At 42.3% G+C, this 19449-nt stretch overlaps 1 protein-coding gene across 1 annotated transcript; it reads right to left on the bottom strand.

The window, feature by feature from the left end:
* Positions 1 to 1184: 1184 nt before the first annotated feature.
* Positions 1185 to 10588, bottom strand: KCNA4 (potassium voltage-gated channel subfamily A member 4). Its single transcript, XM_021536712.3, has 2 exons — positions 9887 to 10588; positions 1185 to 9072 (listed from the first exon to the last, which is right to left on the bottom strand). The coding sequence occupies exon 2, from the start codon at positions 8292 to 8294 to the stop codon at positions 6315 to 6317; it is 1980 nt and encodes a 659-aa protein (XP_021392387.2). The 5' UTR covers positions 8295 to 9072; positions 9887 to 10588; the 3' UTR covers positions 1185 to 6314.
* Positions 10589 to 19449: the final 8861 nt, after the last annotated feature.

Here is a 19449-nt window from a genome sequence, read left to right as displayed (position 1 = left end):
CATGTAACAACTCTAACACCTGGAAACCTCCTCCACAAGAGTGTCCCTATTGACCTTAATCAAATTGCTTGCTCCTCAAGACAAGGAAGCATTTTACAGCCCAGTTCCTTATGAAATGAATGGAGTTCAGGTATTTCCAAGCACATTTTATGAATGCAGACCTGAGACTCTTTGCAACTTAGGAACTGGCAGATTGCAGCCCTTGAGGCCTCCCTGTCTGGGAAGGCTGCATGGTATTTCCAAGCAAACAATCCAAATTTTGCACTCAGCAGGATGCTTGTGGTATAATGCCTTGAGAAGGCTGCCCTAAAGCAGAGGCTGCACAGAGCTAAGGAATAAAGCAGGGATTGATTAAAGGGATCTCCTCCATGGATCCACCTTGGGCAGCACCAGAGCCCAGCCAGGGCTGCACCCAAATGACCCAAAATGGTCCCAAAATGCACGAGCGCTCCCGGGGGCTCTCCCTGGGATCAGTTCTGCTCCATTGGCACCTTGGAGTTCATTGTCCCATTCCAGCTTCAGCCCAGGCAGCCCCATCCTGCTTGTTTTTCTCTCTCCAGCCCACGGTGTTTGTGCTCCTGGGCTGAGATTTGGATCATTTGTCCTTGGTGCCCAGCTGGAGCAGGAATTGTTTTGTGTCCCTGCTCTGTGCAGAGAGCTCAGCATCCCCTCATGGGAAGCTCAGAAGTGCACAGTAAAGCAGCAAAGACTCTGAAAAATAGAAAAGCTAAACCCTGAGGCATCATTTCCCCCCGTGGACTTCCCAGACAGGCTAAAGCTCTCCAGGACCTGTGCCACCCCAGGTGGTGCTGCCAGCACAGGGAGCATCTTCTCAGGCACACGATGCCCCAGCAGCAGCTGCTGCTGCCCCTGAGACCAGGGAAGAGAAACAATGCATGGAGCACCTCTCTGGAGCTGCAGACCAGCTCACCCAGGGTGCCCTTAGCTTGGTTTTACTGGCAGCACCATAAATGCACAAATGGAGGAAATACAAGTAGTTTTTACTTACCTACTTTCCCTCAATTAGTGTGTTTTATGAGCTTTTACATGTGATGTAAGCCTTCTCTTCTTTTCTTCTTATATATTTATGGATTTATTTTCCAAAGGGTCTGTTGCAGAAAAAGGTCTCAAGACACATTTTAATTGTACAAAAAGGATTAAAAATAAGAATTAATTCAACCATCTCAGTACATAATGCTTTAATGACTTTTCTTTCAGAATTAATGTCCTCGGAATCCTGAACACACAGGAAGCTTGGCAGCACTATGGAGAGTACCTGGGTTTGAGGTAAAATAATTAATGCACTTTCACCCAGAATTAATCTGTCAATCACTTTGTCCACATCAGATGGCCTCTGTGGAAATTAAAGATGTTCATTTTTACAAAAGTGTCAACTTTTCTATGCATATTTGCTTAAAATGGAGCTGCAAAAATATGATAAATCTGTCAACTAGATCTTATTCACTGCAAAATCTGAAGCATTTGATCATTCAGTTATAGCAAGAGGAAAGTGTATACCCTGCCCCATGTCTACAGAAGTTATTCTGTTATTTAGATTATTTAATGATAAGAAAAATATGTAATTTATATGTTGTGTGCTGTAGTTGGGGAGTCCTTAATATTTGTTTTTATTTCTTACTCTCTCATGTAAATTAATTAAAAGTTTTAAACTTTTATTTACATATTTATAACTGGGTGCAATGACAGTAGAAAGTAACAAAGAACCAGTAAAAAATAGAGAAATAGAGGGAGTGACATGGATAGGTTATATTTAATTTGAGCATTACCTATAAATGTAAAGATTATGCTAAAAATTAATTGGCATTCAGAATGTTTTATGCATCCAGGATGGCCAGAAAGACACATCTCATTTTTCAATGCTGTGTGACAGACTTTTCAGCAACTAGCTACAAATGGAACAGACTTTCTGATATTTAGCTGGTTTTCCATAGCACATTTATCCTACACTTATGCAAATATGAAGTACCTCATGTTCTTGGGCAGCTCAGCACTGAATTTTCAGATCCTGAGTCAAATGACTCTCAACACCTGACAGCAAACTTGACAGCAATGTTCCATGTCAGGAGTCACACTCTAACACCCTTTATTCAAGGTTATGGCCTGATCCCAAACTCTTTCCACACCAGTATTATGAAAATAACTTCCACATTCGGAAGCTTTACAGACTGAAAACACACTCAAATCCCAATTGTTATGATCACAAGAATGCCTATCAGTATCCCCAAACACCAAGGACACTATTGTCATGAATCAGATGTAATCATGATCACAATGGGTTTTTTTAATCCCCTGGATCTCCCAGATTTATTCTGCATTACATGAACATCATATAGATGGATTCTACACACAAAAACCTGTGTAAGCAGAAGGACTTTCCTTCAAATACAAACAAATTAAATTTTCCATCAAATGGAATTAGCCTCTTATGGAATCACTCCAGAAATCTTAACTGAACACTAAAGCCCTTAATTCTAACTGGGTTACACAACACTTCTTCTGGTATAAAGTTCAGCATCCAGCCTGATGTTTTCAAGGAACCAATGTAACAGCAGAAATGTAATAAAGAAAAAAAATTATGGATTTCTGAAGTCAGCCATTAAATCCAACCCTTCAGCTGACAAAACTCTCTCCTTATGAGTCTTATGGCCTTGGCACTTAAGATTACTATAAAAATGCTTAGGGAATTATTTAAACAAATGCCAGCACACTGTTAAGTATCAGAGTATATTTGAAATCAGATTTGGTGCTGCTGTGATTCCATGAATTCTAATGGAACTCCTCCAAATTATTTCACCACTGCAAGCGAATCTGAAATATCTCTTTTTGCATTATTTTTAGCTGAAATGTATGTCAATGTGAAATCATTTGAACTACATTAGTAGAACTAAAATGATCCCCTGTGTAAATCCATTCACATCAGGAATGCATTTCACTACTATAATTTTAAAATGTAAAATGCCCAGGTCACAACAAAATTATTTTTCTGAGAGTTGCCAGCATCCCTGGGAAAGGACTGACAGAAGCAAGAGCAGTAATTTGGAGCCATAACAGCTTAGCTAGAGGGTTTTCTCTGGCACAAAATTTCAACCAAAGTAATACCTAACACAAACTTCTAAAGCACTTGGGATCTTTGGGTTTTAGTGTGATAAAACTATATTGTGACTGGACCAATGGATAGCTGAATAATCAAATTATAAACCCAAGAAGAGCTATTTGCTTCCACTCTGGGATGCACAATTCTTTCTGTGATTCAGAATGCTGACAGCACAACCTAGCACTGAGCTCCAAAGTCCTTATTTATCATGACCAAGGGTTTATTCACTGCATGAGGCTCCACCATTACCTGAGGACAGACCCAGAACATTGCTCTGCCAACTGCTAGGAGCCCCTACAGTCAGACCTTTTCCTTCTGCTCTGACAACAGCCCAGCACATACACTGCATGCTTGTTTTAAACTAACAGCTCAGTGTTTGAAGATTTTTTTTTGGAAACATTCATGTATTGAAGAAACAGAGCAAAAAAATTCTAAATCGGTTTTATATTAATAGCAATCACTATTCTTTTGTGTTGCCTATAGAAGATGAAACCAGCAGAGACTGTAATGAAGAACAGAACTTTCAATGAAACTGATGATGTAACAAACTGCATCTTCTTACACTCCTGAACAGGTGCTTGTCAGCATCTCATCTCAGCTGTTTATTAAAGCATTCCCCTCTTATGCTGAGCTCTGTGGCTACAGCATGAATGCTCTTTAAAAGTGATTCAAAGAGTTTTCTCATTTTCATTAGAGGTCTGGAATCCCACCTCTTAGGATCCACCTCCCCTCTCAACCACTCAATACTGCAAACAGGTAGCACTTATTTTCTCTAAGTTCTTTATTTACCTGCTCAGTGTTTCTTTCACTCCTGGCTCATTGCCATGGTCCCAGGCACTAAACGGTCTCTGGTGTCAGACAAAACTAGTACCAAGGCATTCAGCAGGAGAACCCTCATGCCCTTTACACCATTAACTGCAATCTCTGAAAGAAGTACATCCAGTTACAGCTTTTTGCTGGGTTTCATAGAGCACTCATCCTCACTGCTAATACTGTCCCCCCCCCATAGGAAAAGAGGATTCAGCACGTTTAACTCAGGTGAGCTGGAGTGAAATGAAGCATTACGTTTTGGCAAATGCCTATGTATAAAATGACTGAGTCACTTCATTCAAAGCACAGTTGGAAGTGACACCACAATAAAAAGCAGCTCTTTTTAATACTTCAAAAATATAGTGAAGCCTGCTCAGTGTTTTTAAATTAGGAATCAGACAATTAAAGACACATTTTGAAGCAGGGCTCAGCACAACGCAGTCTTTTGTGTGTTGTCTTTTTTTTTTTTTTTATTTTTCTGCAATGCAAAAGAAGACAAGCAGAGAAACTTTTCGAAGAGACTCACAGAAAAACTATGAAGGTAAACCCCAGCCATTAAAGAGAAGCCTGTGTCTGCAGCTCTGTTTGGTGCCACTGGATTCAGCAAAAAAGGCTGATCTGATGGATCATGTGTAATATCATGGATGCCCAATTCAGAGTGCTTCTGTTGTTGCTGTAAGTCAGTCACCAACAAGTTCTCCTCCCTGCAAAAAAAACCCCACTCAGCTTTAAATGAACATTGCAAACTACTGTAATTTCATGGAGTTATTAAGAACCTTTTTTCTTCCAAAACAGCCTGTCCCAGATCTTAAAGTGCATATGCCAATTTGGTTCAAGTTTTATAATCTGGAATGTTCCACAGTGCCTCTTGAAAAACAGTGACAGTTTCATTGTGCCTTCCCTTGGTAGTGGTAAGCCTGAAAAAAATCTTGTTCTGAATCTATTATTTATGTTGTATGCAGCAATATCTTACCTATCTCATTCTAGGCTCTGGAATACACTCCAGGCCAGGTAATCTTTATCTACCTGAACCTCCTAGGAAGGGCAGTGGGAGGTTTTGACACATAGCAAAACATAGCTGGCCTAAAAATCAGTGAAAAGAAACAATGGAATGCTTTCACGAGGACTCCGTGGGACCCAATAAGTTCATTTTGAAGCCCAAAATGCCTGGTTTAGGTCTTAAATGCTGCTTCAAATATACATGGGCAAAAGCTGTAATCAAGGGAAAATGCAGCACCAATAATAGCACATTATTAAAAGTCAGCAATCTTCGATTGTCAGTACTGTAACAACTGAGTATCTTATTACTTCTACCTTCTCCTCCCATACACCGAATTTCCTCAATACTGACAAAGTGCATCTACTAATCATAGACTCTGAATGCTAAATTAAGCAGGAAAAAAAATTATATCAATTCGGTTGGTATTTCTTGAGGGCATCAGTAGAAAACACCAATTTCAAATAATTTTGATTAGAAAATTTTACTTCACAATCCTTTTCCAGATGACAGATATTCATAATTAAAAAGAGTATGGAATTGATGTCATGTCAGCTGTTTTGCCATCAGCATCACAGAGAAAGAAGAAACAATAAAATATGATGCAGAATTCGCTCTCCCAATGATTGTCATTGAACTATTACATTAGTAAACATTCACAGTATGAAGTCTCTTTCAATATATCTCCAGCATATAAAGTAGTGCAAAAAAGCATTCCAGTCATTTTGCCTTTGCAGTCAGACCAGGTTTAACTCTTACTTCATTTCTTTCATTATTAGACAACAAATGCTGCAATGCCTCCAAAGGGAGTTATAAAAATAAACAATTTCTGGAGGGTCAACAGCCTTTTCAAAGTAAATTTCCAGTTAAAAACAAGCATTATAGATTTCAAGAAAAAAAAATTTAGATCTATCTTCTGTAGAATATCTTTTTACAATAAATTTACCATTTGAAAAACAATGACTATGGTATCCAATGATTTATGGTAGCTGCTATTAAAGCACTGATAAATAGATAAATGACTACCAAACTTCATTGTTTCTTACATAGTAAATACCTCTGAATGCCAACTTTTACCACAGAGCTGTTATTAGTGATGTCGACAGTTCATGCACCCACTTTAAAACTGACTTGGTTTTAATAAATTTTTCAGCCTCGTGTGCAAAACACTTGCATTCTAATAAAAATATAAAGTCTGAAAATTTATCAGATCTAGCAATCCTTTCCTCAAGTTGTACCACTTACTTGATATGTAATACATGTTCAGCAATGCTTTTTATTTGTATTTAACCATTAAATGGCATACTACTGTATGCTGCAGACTCTTGTTTGCATATTTCATTATTTTCACTGCACTCTTTAATGCATAAATATATTTGGAAACGCTCAAAACTACACATCAGTTTCCACAGAATTTGAATTTACACAGTTTTTCTTCTCTGACTCACTGCTATTCCCCGTGTCTTGACTTTTAGTCTCCTTTACACAAAGAGATTCTTTAACTCCTTCTTCCATCTCTAAATACTCTGATTTATCCTCTGTGGATGAAGAGGATGTGCTCCTAAATTTCTTCAGTAAATTTGTTGGGAGGTAAGGGCAACTGACTGCATTTTGCATCATCTGTGTGTGCTCTTCGTTCTCAGTTTCTCTGTGGTAGAAATAGTTAAAATTGGAGACAATCACTGGCACTGGTAAAGCAATGGTTAACACTCCTGCAATGGCACAAAGGGACCCGACTATTTTCCCACCCACGGTTATGGGCTTCATGTCCCCATAACCAACCGTAGTCATGGTCACTACGGCCCACCAAAAGGCGTCTGGGATGCTTTGAAAATGGGTGGCAGGCTCGTCAGCTTCTGCAAAGTAAACAGCACTGGAAAACAAAATGACTCCGATAAAAAGGAAGAAGATGAGGAGGCCAAGTTCCCTCATGCTGGCCCTGAGCGTGTGACCCAGGATCTGCAAACCCTTGGAGTGCCTGGAGAGCTTGAAGATGCGAAACACCCTGACCAGACGGATGATCCTCAGGATGGCAAAGGACATGGCCTGCTGGCTGCCCTGCTCCTGCGCCAGGTCCGTGCCCAGGGTGATGAAGTAAGGCAAGATGGACACAATGTCTATGATGTTCATGACGTTCTTGAAGAAGTGTGCTTTGCTGGGACACGCAAAGCAGCGCACTGTAAACTCGAAGGAGAACCAAATGATGCACACGGTCTCTACAATGAAAAAAGGGTCATTGAAGATGGTGTGCTCCCCAGCATCCAGGCGAAGAGACTCGTTGGAAAGCCCCTTCCCTAAGCTCAGGGACATGACAAATTCCTTGTCATCTCTGAACTCTGGTAAAGTCTCCAGACAAAAGATGACAATGGAGATCAAGATGACCAAGACAGAGACAATGGCAATGCCTCTGGCTGGGCTGGAGCTTTCCGGGTACTCAAACAGCAGCCAAACCTGCCTCTTAAACTCATTCTCCGGTAAAACCTTTTCCTCTTCCTCTTTGACAAAGCCTTCATCCTCTCTGAACTTGAGCATGGCCTCCTCCCCAAGCTGGTAGAACTTCACCTCCTCAGAGAAGATGTCAAAGGGTACATTGACCGGCCTCTTCAGCCTGCCGCCACTCTGGTAGTAGTACAGGATGGCATCAAAGCTGGGCCGGTTCCTGTCGAAGAAGTACTCGTTCCTGAGAGGATCGAAGTACCTTCCCCGCTTGGCCGGATCCCCCAGCAGCGTCTCCGGGAACTGAGCTAACGTCTTCAGCTGGGTCTCGAACCGCAGGCCCGACACGTTGATCACCACGCGCTCACAACACTCGTACTCGCTGTAGCGGACGGAGCTGTAACCCCCGGGGCCTCCACCGTCATCGGGTGGCTGGTCCGAGTATGAAAACTCATCCTCCCCATAGTCATCACTGTAGTAGAGCTTCCCTTCCTCCTCGTCATCTTCATCCTCATCTACATCCTCCTCTTCCTCCTCGCTCAAGTCCTTCAGTATCCTCTCCTCAGAGCCGCTGAGCGGCAGCAGCTCGGAGCAGGGGAAGGAGGCGCCACACTCCCTGCTCCCCAAGCGGTGGCTCCTCTTCTTGCCCTTCTTCCTCCTACCGCTCTGGCGGCAGGGCAGGCCACTGCGCGAGGCGCTCCCGCCGTGCGAGGAGGAGGCCCCGCGGGCCTGCTCCTGGTGGTAGTGGTGGTAGGGTCCCCCTCCGCCCGCCGCCCCACCTTCCACCGCCGCCGTGGCTGCCGCCACAGCCGCCGCCGCCGCCGCCCTGGACTGCGCCAGCCGCTCCCGCTCCCGGGCCCGTGCCTGGGCCGCGTATCCGTAGGGCATGTGGGTGCTGCAGCCGGAGCTGTCCGCGCTCACCATGGCGACCTCCATCCTGCAGCTGCTTGGTTTTGTTCGTAACCGCTGGCCGTAACAGGGTTTTGCGTTATTTACAGCACCACCGCGACCTTCGCTGGGAAGTTCAAAGCCATTTGCGTTTGGAGGACAGTCTGCTGCGCATCAAGTGTGGCAACGTGGTCACAACACTGAATCTGTACTTTGGAAAACCACACATCCGCATTTTCCTCTTCTCCAGAACGTCTGACACAAGCTACTGCTTCGCTAATGAGAAAAGATGAAATTCTCAGATCGGACCAGAGAACAGCTGAGACCTTGTTCTTCCATCCACCAAGGCCCTTTATTTTCATTTATCTCCTGCAGCCATCACAGCTGTATCTGATCAGAATCACGACTGCCTCGCAGGCTATAAAGGCTGCATTCCTCAGGAAAAGAATATGCAAACCAAAGGGTACCTGTTCTCCGCAGACAGTTTTAGCTCATCATTAAAACTAAATGCAAATAGACTCTTTGCTCATTATTTGTTCCTGGTAATGCTTTGGCCTAGCAAACGTATTGTTTAATGTCCTTACTTGGAGAGTTGAAGTTAATTCCAGCCATCACTTCATTTACACAGTGAGGAGGTCTTTACAAATCCATTCTTCAGCCTGTCAACAATGTCTCAAACCTGGGAGCAGCACCCAGGGCATCAGCAGCAGTGGTAAGAGGAGGAGGAGGAGATGAAGACTGAGAAACTGGCTCTGAGGTCCCCATGGGACACAGGGGAGTGGATGGGTCACCCTTTGGTTATGGTCATGCAGAAGAAGCACTTAACCTGAGGCACATGCACAAACACACAAAAATAAACAAAACAAAAAGGGAAAAGATTGGATTGTTTTCCTAAAAGGTCAACCGATCAAATGAAACTGTGTCATCTATTACCATGGCATTCAAATCTTCTCCTGCCCACACTATTCACACTTCTACATTACACACACACCCACATCACATGCACAGAGATTTTGAACGACTCTGTGGGTAAGGATGTGGGTGGGTATGTCACATATATATAGAGACAGATACAAAATCCCCACCCATACAAGCACTTGCATCCATACACAAACATATGCATGCTTCTGAAACACCAACACATATAAACACTAATAAAAATACTGCAACGCACAATGCATTCAGGTCTTTGAGCACATACGTAAGAGATACACCTCCATGTATCCATACGAAACGTTAAAGAATAAATGTATCTTGACAAAGAGCTTTTGTTGTATTTGCAGAAACGCATCAGATGCGGGAATGTTACATTTTAATCCACAGCAGAATTGTGTTTCGGTCACAATGAACATCTCACTGGATTTAATTTGGAAACGGGCACGTACAATGCTTAGCCAAGTGAAAATACCCTGATATGTCAAGAAAACAACTGCAGGTGCACTGAAGCAACGTCTACATGCAAGCACACACACAAAAATACCCACAGCCCCTCACACCCCCCTTTGAAACAGAAGCCTCATTTATAGCCACATCTATTAATACACCAGAGAAGGTGAACGCGAACTATTAAACGACGCTATTTTTCAAATCGTACCTACATGTCATGCAGAAGAAAAGCCTAAAAACACCGTTATACTTACCGATCCTAGGCAGAGAAATAGCAGCGCTGCTCCCGCTGGTGTAAGGAGCGGGGGACAGCAGCGCGGAGGGGCTGTGCCGGCTGCTCCACGCTCGCAGGTGGCTGTGGTCAGTGCGCACCACAGGTTGGCGGGTTATTCCTGCCCCTTCCAGCCGGCTGCCGGGGCAGCGAGCCGGGGAGGCGGCCGGGGCTGGGGGCACCGCGCACCGCCACAGCCGCTCGCCTCGGCATCGGCCACAAGGCAAGGAGCGAGGGTCTCGTCCCCACGGGGAAAACGAAGGCGGTGTGCGTGTGCTTGGCGTGTGCGAGGCGGAGCAGGCGCGACCGCCGGTCCCGGCGAGCCCGGCTCGGGCGGCAGCTCCGTAAATCAGCGCTGGCTAAATCCGTGCGCGGAGCCGGGCTCCGGCGGACGCAGGACGGGGCCGGCTCCGTGCGGCGCCTGCCCCCGGCACGTCCGGGGCTCAGCCGGCTGCCGCCCGCTCCATCCACTTGTTGGCTGCTCCCACTCGGGGCGACGCGGCCGGGGAGCCGCCGGCCGGAGCGCGGGCGGGCGCTGCTGGCGGCCGAGGGTGCCGGGAGATGATGGGAGCCGGGAGCGGATGGGAGCCGGGAGAAGATGGGAGCCGGCGGATGATGGGAGCCGGGAGCTGGGCCAGTCCGCGGCACCGCGCCCCCGGCGCTCCGAGCCGGCCCTGTTGCTCCGGAGCCGCCGCCCGCCGCTGCCGCCGCTCCCGGCCCGCCGCCGGCCCCTGCCGGCCGCCGCCCGCACTGCGCCGGCTCGGCTCGGCACGGCACGGCTCGGCTCGGCACGGCTCCTGCCCCCGCGCCCTGTTAACGCCGCCGTTACCGGAGTCGATAGCTGTCCGCCCCGAGCGATGCTGCCAGCACCGGCCTCTGCTGCTCTGGGCGCGCCCCGAAGGAAGCGAAACGCTTTGTTGAGGTCGCTCGGAGAATTCCAAAGCCAAGCCCGGATCAAATTTGGCACGAGGAGAGAAGATGTGCCCGCACCTGCACGGCGCTGCCTCGCTCGGCCCCGAGCCGAGCAAACATTCCTTCTGCTCCTGCAGCCCTGTCGCAAATGAAGCCAAGTCAACTTTCACTCCTAGTTCTGTGCCTGAACAGAAAGCAGGTCCTACCTAGTTCATGGCTAGAGGGTACCGTTTTGTGTTTGGGAGTTAACACCTCAAATCCTGCAACAAATTCCCTCTCCCCGCTGCAGCACGAGCAGGGTATAGACTGCCTGTTCCTTTTGCACCTGGAAAACTGAAGCTGTGGCACATTCCACTCCCTGTAAGGGATGGCCATGGAAATACAGCTTGGCTATATTTGACCCTCCACCTCCAATTCTACCACCTCAGTACAAACTGCAAGCACTCCCCTCATGGAGAAAAAGACTGAATCGAGAAGCAATCAAAGGCAGCGCCAACACCAGACACTTTGCCACAAAGGGTTTGCAACTGGAGACAAATCCAACATGTGCAGCAAATAGGTTGGGCATTTCTCTCATGACCTAGCTCCTCCTCCATAGAGCAACCAAGAGAGCCCAGTGGCTATTTCCCTTTAGATCCCCAGCAGCACAACCCACATTATCCATGTACTTCTGCTGCCTACATCAGTTATTGCCCATACCTTTCATCCCACTCATGTCAGTGGATGACCTATGACTATTTAGGGGAGCATAGGGGATCAGCCAAATCAACATATTGCCTGCCAGGCACCAAGTCGTGCCAACAGTGCCGTGAAACACATAAATAGCACCTAGAGCTAACTGTTTTTTTTTAACATTCACAATACTTCAGGTTCCATAGTCAATATAATAAATCACTAATGTCATCCCAAACACCATTAAAATACTGTCTCCTGTCAGCACAAAAGCAACCCAAAATCTGGGTTCAAAAACAGTTAAAAACATCTATAAATTAATTTCTAATACCAAACCTCAGATTCTTCTGTAACCTGGCACAGGGGCATACCAAAGTCATGGATCAAACCCCTACCATCACTTCAACACAAGGACATGTATGAAGCCATAAAAATACCAGTTATCATAGGTAAACTTATGGAATCATTAGGATCACCTAGACTCACTCCTTCATCAGTAAAGTTTAATTCTGGGGCATTTTCCGGAGCTCAGTCATTTCGACCCTAACAAATCTTTTGTTGCCCTTTATCTGTAGAATTTGAACACCCTTTTATTTCTTTTTTGAGATGTTTCAAGGACTTGGGATAAAAGATAATGACTTATTTACCTTCTACTTCTCTTTCAAAATCTCAGATGCATGGTCTTACGTTATCTTGTGACTGTTAAAATGAAATTTTCAGTGGACATCTGAGTGAAAAAGACAAGTAGAAACAGACCAATCACTTTGGTATTCCTTTTTGAGCACTGTTATTTTGTTTTTATTAGCTAAAGCATGTTCTCGGGCAAAGATAAACAAACTGTGGTGTAGGATTCTATGCACACGTGATACACACATAACTGACAATGGGAGAAGCAGAAGGCTTTTTTGTGCTTTTTAAAATCCATTCTAATGTAATAGGGATCACGTAACCACATGCATTTCAATCTAGCTCAGAGATCTAACTTGATCCAATTTTTAACTAATTTAAAAGCAAAAAACAAGCTTTAAGTATATGCAGATAAATACTTTGACTCATTTCATTCAGCTTTCTATTTTCATAGTACTCAGAGAACAGTTTTTATTTGAGAGCTATTACATTTCCTCTGCTCCTTCACATTGATAAGGGATAATATCATTATCCCTTATTAGAACAAAGAGAGAATATCTGCACATCACTATCTTTGATAGAGATGTTGTATCATAGTAAAGAATCTCTAAGATCTCTGTCACACAGGTTTGTCCTGTTTTACTGTGATGCAGGTGAGAAATATGCACCACTGGTTAGCTATGAAAAAATGCACAACGACGTAATACATTTCCATGCAAAGGGAACATGAGATTTACAAAGTTCTTTTATGTTCCTATGCCCAATATTAATTTATGCTGAAATTCACACTGGCAGGGTCTGTCCTCAGTCCAGCCCTCACCTCCCTGCTGTAATCTCTGCAGTGAATAAGACTGAACTACAGTACTACTGCACTTCCAGACCATGAATAATTCTACTTTCCTTTTAGCCTTCTCTTTTTGCTCTTCTGCTCTTCCCTAGGCTTGCTTCACTGTTATTTCTATTCCCCTCCAAGGCAACACATCCAAGGTCCTGTAAGATTGGGGGCTCCTTTCAAAACAAGCAAAACCTTGCAGCAGTGGGAGCTCAGGATTATCAGGTGAAAAGACTGGTCACTACAGCATTTCAGATGTGCTGAGACATGATTCAGAACTTGCATTTCCCTCTCCTCTCAGCTGTTTAGTGCTGGAGACCCTTAGGTACCAAAGTATAGCAGTGAATTCTTGCCTCCACAAATAAGTTTTGTCTCCCAGCGGTTGTTGAATTGAACTTCAGGAAGTTCATATTTTATTCATATTTTACTAACTAGGCTCTGTAAGACTCTCCTGTCAAAGAATCTGGCTCAAGTACTCTTCTTTTGAATATGACTGGCAGTGTTTAATGAGACACTTGGCAGACTAAAATGCAGCCTATCCTCAGTCTAGTTCTTCCACACAACCTGTATGAAAAGCACATCTGTTCATTCCTTGTGCTTCAGCAGGATAATCCAAGGAAGTTGATGCTCCAGAGAACAGCAGCCCTTTCATATTTTCTCAGGGAAAGTTTGCAAAACCATGGCCATTTACCACTGAGTTTAGGATGAACAGCAGTAAAAACTGATGATATTTTTACTGGGAGAATGATTTCCTGTACCAGAGCTTGGATTTACTCAGAAAACAGGATAAAAATACCACGTATGTTCTATTTTTGGACTTGGATATTTCTCCATTCATTCTGAGCAAACAGGGACTCATATCAAGTCTATTCTGAAAAACGACAATAGTGAAAAATTTAAAAAAAAAAAAAGAGTAGTCTGGAGAGAAAGCTGCTAAATGAGAAACCAGATTTCCAAGATACCCACAGCCACATCAATCATAATGCTGACATCCTTTTTCTATCCAGTATAACAAGGGTTATTTATCACCTCTCTTTTTTTCTCTCCTAATAATTTGATTTTAGCTGAAATGGGAGAACCTGGATCATTCACTGCGCCTTCTTTTAGATATGCCTAGTAGTAGTGAAAAGGGTGGATCTGCAGTCTGGAAACTGTTATTTTAATTAAATCATGAAGGAGATGAATTAGCCTCACAGAATTACTTAAATTACCATATCATTGGATTTGCTCTATTTCTGCATTTAAGAATAAATGTATTATTCTGAATACCCAATTTTCCAACTATGCTGACAGAAAACGTAATGATTATAAAACCTGGAAATATCAGATGCTGTTAAAAATCCCTGTTTGCATATATTTTTGTCCAGATCAAAAAGCATTACGAGGGCATAGTAGACTTATTTCTCCCTGGGATTTTATAAGGAATATTCTGCAGAAAAAGCAGACAGTAGGATAATAATTAATGTAAATTTGCCTTATGATGCTAACCGTGACTTGAGGAACAACTGGAAAGAAACATGTGTATGACAAGAGCTCAAAACTATTCCTGTTAAAATATATAATAATTGTTAGCTGGAACTTCTGGCATCTCATGCTCCAAGAACATGCAGCAGCAAACTGTTATGTGAAGAAGCACATAAAGAGAGAAAATTTAGATGTTAAGTATGACATTAAATGTAGCTCCCATATATATTTATAAGCAAAAAAAGGATATTTCTATGAAGTTCTAGAAGATAGATGATGGTAAATTTCTAATAAATATGTTTTATGATTTCTATTTAAGAAAAGGAAGACATGGATGAGGGAACTGTAGGATCAGACTGCAAGTCAAAATACACCATTGTAGTTGTAGCAGTCCAAACCATACTAGAAAGCTCTACTTACAGAGATTGTTACACATAAATTAGATGATAAATATAAATTTACTGGACTAGAACATTTCCTGCTAAAGATTCAGGGCTGTAACTGCAGTAGGCACACAGGTGTCATGGTTCATAATTTGATGGCAGTCAGATGCAGCTTCCAGATGAATCTCTGGGTCAAAACCAGCAGAGTCTGCACTGGCAGCATTTTGTCACCCTGCTGACAAACCCAAAACAGCCAGGGGAGACTCCAAGTGAGAGTGGTGAAGAGAGAAGCAGCCAGAAGATCCCATAAGGTCCCTGTTAAGTTGATCAACAGAGGGAGGACCACAGGCATTCCCCTCTGATGTGTAAAGGTGTGTGAGAGGTGGTGCTTTCATGCCACCATTGCTCTAAAGGATCACTCTTCTCCTGCTGTAATAAGGATGCAGAAAATTGCTCCATGTTTTAAGAGGAAACTGGTTCTGCTAGGTCTGAGTTAACGACATGGAGCAGAACTGTGACAGAGTATTCAGATAACCAGGCAAAATTTGATTCCCCTTTTTTCCACACAAATTCTGGAGGAATGTGTGTGGATTTTTAACCAGCCTTGCATATCTGAGAAAATATAAGGAATTTTTAATAAGGAGGACTATGTTGACAAAAATAAGAATCTATTCAATCCTATTCCTAATGGCTTCAAAATGGGATTCACAGATGGATGTCTGGAAGTTTTTAAGTGCCATGTGTATTGATCCAAATAAACTGTTCTCAAATAAATTACAATTTCATCTAGTTTATTAATACTCTCTTTTAGAGATATTGTTGTATGATCTCAGGGGTCCATTAAGCACAGAGTTAACAAGAAAAAGATGTTCCCAGCTTGAATAAACACACAGAATTAACCAACTTTAGCAGGTGCAACACTTACTGCTATACAAAGTTAAAGAAGAAATGAATTATTAAGATTATTAAATGAAATAAATATTATTGTGGCCAATTTTGAACTAGCAAACAGTGTAGAAAAAAATCCTATAATAGCCTTTATTTTGGTGTGCTACAAGGTAAACAAGTAGTTATGGTGCTTTTCAGTGTGACATTTACTGAGAAAACATTTCCAGAATGGAAGTGCCCTTTCTAGAGTACTGTCATTGGTTTGGGGTCCAGGGACTAGCTAGGAACCAAGAAGTTAAAATAGGTAGCACAAAGGCAATATAAAAATTGCTTTAACACTGATGCATAAATAGAGTTACTAAAAATACTTTTGAAATTACCCTTTTGAAGAAGACCTGCACTTCAGAACATTGAGGATCATTTACAGTAAATGTTTGGGAGGGCTGAGGTGCAGTTAATGTCGGGAAATATTAAATTCTGTAGGTTTAATGAAGTATCCAGCCCTTTCTCCAGTGGGAACAGGAAATGGTGTTCTGGAAATCACAGAATCTGCCTTCCCTCACATTCACACAGAGTTGCTACAGGCAGGGGAGGGAAGATTTGCACCCTTTGTCTGTCTTTACAAGGCAGATAAGCTGGGAGATATTTGTTGTCATAGCCTCATTAGGCTACAAAGTCATCCCAATAAATAATTTGCATATGCAGATCAGAAGTAATCTGTAGAGAGTTGATGTTCTTTTGTACCCTGATGGCAGAGTAACTCCTGGGAAATCCCTAGTTAGTATTAGCTCAGCTCCACCCTATTTGTATCCCAAGTCAGTAAAACCTCCTTATCAACCTCTAAATTCAGAGAAATCTTGTGGCTCTCAGCTGCAGAATACTACAGAAAATTTCCTCCCATCTGTCAGTGTGGGAACTCTCCCTGTGTTATTATGTGCCCCTGGGCATTGTTTAACTATTGTTGAACATGAGTTTTCACAGAGAGATCAAAGGCCAAACCATTTGTAGTTTATGAATACAATTATCATTATTATGAGATCCTGAGAACTGCATTAAACTTAGCTACTGTAAAAATTGGGCATTATACCTGTGTCAGAAATTAGAGGGTGGAAATTACAGCCCAAGAGTTAATCTTGGCATGTAAGCCCAAGGTTGAAAACCTAACTGAAGTGTGTTGTAAAACTCAGTTTTAAGTGGACCTAATGGTCCGAGTGCTTCAGATCTTTCAGGCTGACATGGATTAATTCCTTTCCTCTGTTGAAGTCAAGAGCTTCAATGAATTGTTCAAGACTAGGCCTGTGTAGCTAATTAGTTGGAACTGGAACCTTCAATAGCCTGCTCTGTGATTAGGAATGGCTCATCACATTCCCCATGGGGGTCTCTAGAAAAGGCACATAGAACAATGAGCCACCTACCTCCCACCTAAATCCAACAGGAATAGAGTTGAACTTGAATTTTTGTCAATATACTTCTCCATACCCATTAGCTAACAGAGCTAATGCCAAAAAAATTTGGTGAGATTTCTGGGGAGCTCAAGAAGAACACAAAATCCCTCTGTGCTGGGCTCATAGATCCCTTTACCTTTACCCAACTCTAAACAATAATAAATAATAAATAAATAAAACAGCACTAAACAATGCTCTCCTTATGAGCAAAGAGCTTCTCACAGGGGATTGTTGGTGTGCCAGCTGTGAAAGGCTCCTCTGAGCTGGCCGTGAGCTCAGCATTCACCCTACTTCTCTCAGCACACCCTGAAATGTGTGAAGCAGTGAATTCATCAGTGAATATTGTCCACAGCCACCACACTGACAGCACAGCACTTTCTATCCTATCCACAAGTAGCAATAATAACTTGAGAGTGAAATCATTCCCTAAACAACAACAATAGCACCACGCCACCATGCTCACAGACTCTTGTATCATGGTCCTTTAATCTGTTGAACACCCACTTTCAGGTAAAATAATTTTCTATATAAATTAATAGTAGCAAATTAATTAATAAATTAGTAGTAAATAGTAGTAATTCTATCATATCTAGCAATACTATCATATCATACTACAGTAAATAGTAGTAATAGTAATAAGTTAATTAATAAATAAATTAATTTATAATATATTAATTTAGTTAGTTATAGTTAGAAAATAAATAAATAAACAAATGCTAGCAAGAGGACTAGACCCCCTTCTGGTTAAAATTGCCTTTACAAGCCAAAGTCCTATTCAGGGATGTTCACTATGAACTTTAATAGGGCAAAATCCAAGAGAGCTAATGTATAAAAATCCAATACTTCTTTTCACCTGGACAGGCTTTTCATCCTTTCTGCCATGCACACTTCAGGAAGTCCACTTCAGATATTCTTGGGGAAATTTTAGAAAGTAGTATCTCTTGGTTTTTTTTGTCTTTCCTGAAGAAAAATGAGAATGTTAAGTTTTCCAGACACTTACCCTAACCCAGAAAAGGAAAATTAGATAGCGAGTGTAGTGCTGATGAGGGTGCTCTAGAGACCAAGGTTCTCTCTTTAGCCATAGTCAACCAATGTGAAAAGCATTCAGTTCTGTTTCTGGACTCTTCTGTGTGTCTGTAGCAACCTCTTAGGTGAGAAGGTTCTGCAATTTTTTCCTGGATCCTCAGGTGAGCAGCAGTGTGCTTGCACTACTCCCTTAGCACTTCAGTAAGAGAACTGCATTCACAAATGCTGCCACTGCTGACAGCACTGAAAATAAGCAAAGAAAATCAAGCTACTTTATTTATAAGCTGATTTACTTGGGTTTCATTAACATCAGGATCTCAAAATCTGCCCAGATTCATCCACTTCAGTAAGTTCAAGCTCCATTTTAAGCAAAATATTTTTTAGCAGGTGAAGAAGGAACCAAGTGAATCTCTCTAACAGGGCCTTCAGGGTCTCATCATAATTACAATTTGAACATACAGCTATTCATTATTTATCAATACAAACAATTATCAAAACCACAAGGTTTACTAACTTTACAACATTTATTCTGACAAAACAGATAGTTTATGATAAAAAATTCTGGCTCAGCTAGGGCGTCTGAACAACACAGATGTGTGTGCATTACACCTGGAGCTGAATTCTAGACTCACACCTTGCTGGTGCAAAGTGATTTACAGAAATAAAGTTTAACTATTTCAAGAAATGCCTACCAATGTCTTTTCTGCAAAGTGGAATGGGTGCATTTGTGCTGCCCATGAATGTGCAGAACACATCTGCACACATCTGCAGGGGCATATCCACACAATACTCAACTCTCTGAGGATTTCCTTTGTGCATCCACGAGGTTATGAAATGACAGAAAATGGGATCTGAATCATCTATATAAAAAAAAAAAAGGCAAACCAAACTTTAGTCAGAAAATTGAATCCATCCTTAAACAATCCGTACTTTCTTTTACATGTATGCAAAGAAGTTAAAAAGGGTTCCAAATGTGATTCAAAACCAAAACAGTAAAAATTCTGTGGAACATAAATTCCTAATTTACACTTTTCTTTGTTGGCAGTGTGGCAAAGGGAAAGTCAAGATTTAACTGAAATATCAATCTAAAGGCGGCTAAAGTAGCCCAGTATACACCAAGAATAAGAAAGGTAGGAATTAGCATTGGGAACAATGCTGATTGTAACAATTGTAACAATGGGAAGGTGAATGAATCCTGACAAAAGCTTTCTCTGAATATGGTCAAAACAAATTTCCTGTTTTATCCACAAATAAAGGAGCTTTTTGCATTGCTCATTTATGTCAGAGTCCATTACCT

Source organism: Lonchura striata, chromosome 6 (assembly GCF_046129695.1).
Source record: "Lonchura striata isolate bLonStr1 chromosome 6, bLonStr1.mat, whole genome shotgun sequence".
In the NCBI taxonomy this organism is placed as follows: domain Eukaryota; kingdom Metazoa; phylum Chordata; class Aves; order Passeriformes; family Estrildidae; genus Lonchura; species Lonchura striata.
The sequence above is the reverse complement of the archived record's forward strand: the minus strand, read 5'-3'. Positions and strand labels throughout refer to the sequence as shown.

Coding starts and splice junctions, on each gene's coding strand:
- KCNA4 (XM_021536712.3), bottom strand. CDS start 8,294: ATGGAGGTCGCCATGGTGAGCGCGGACAGCTCCGGCTGCAGCACCCAC.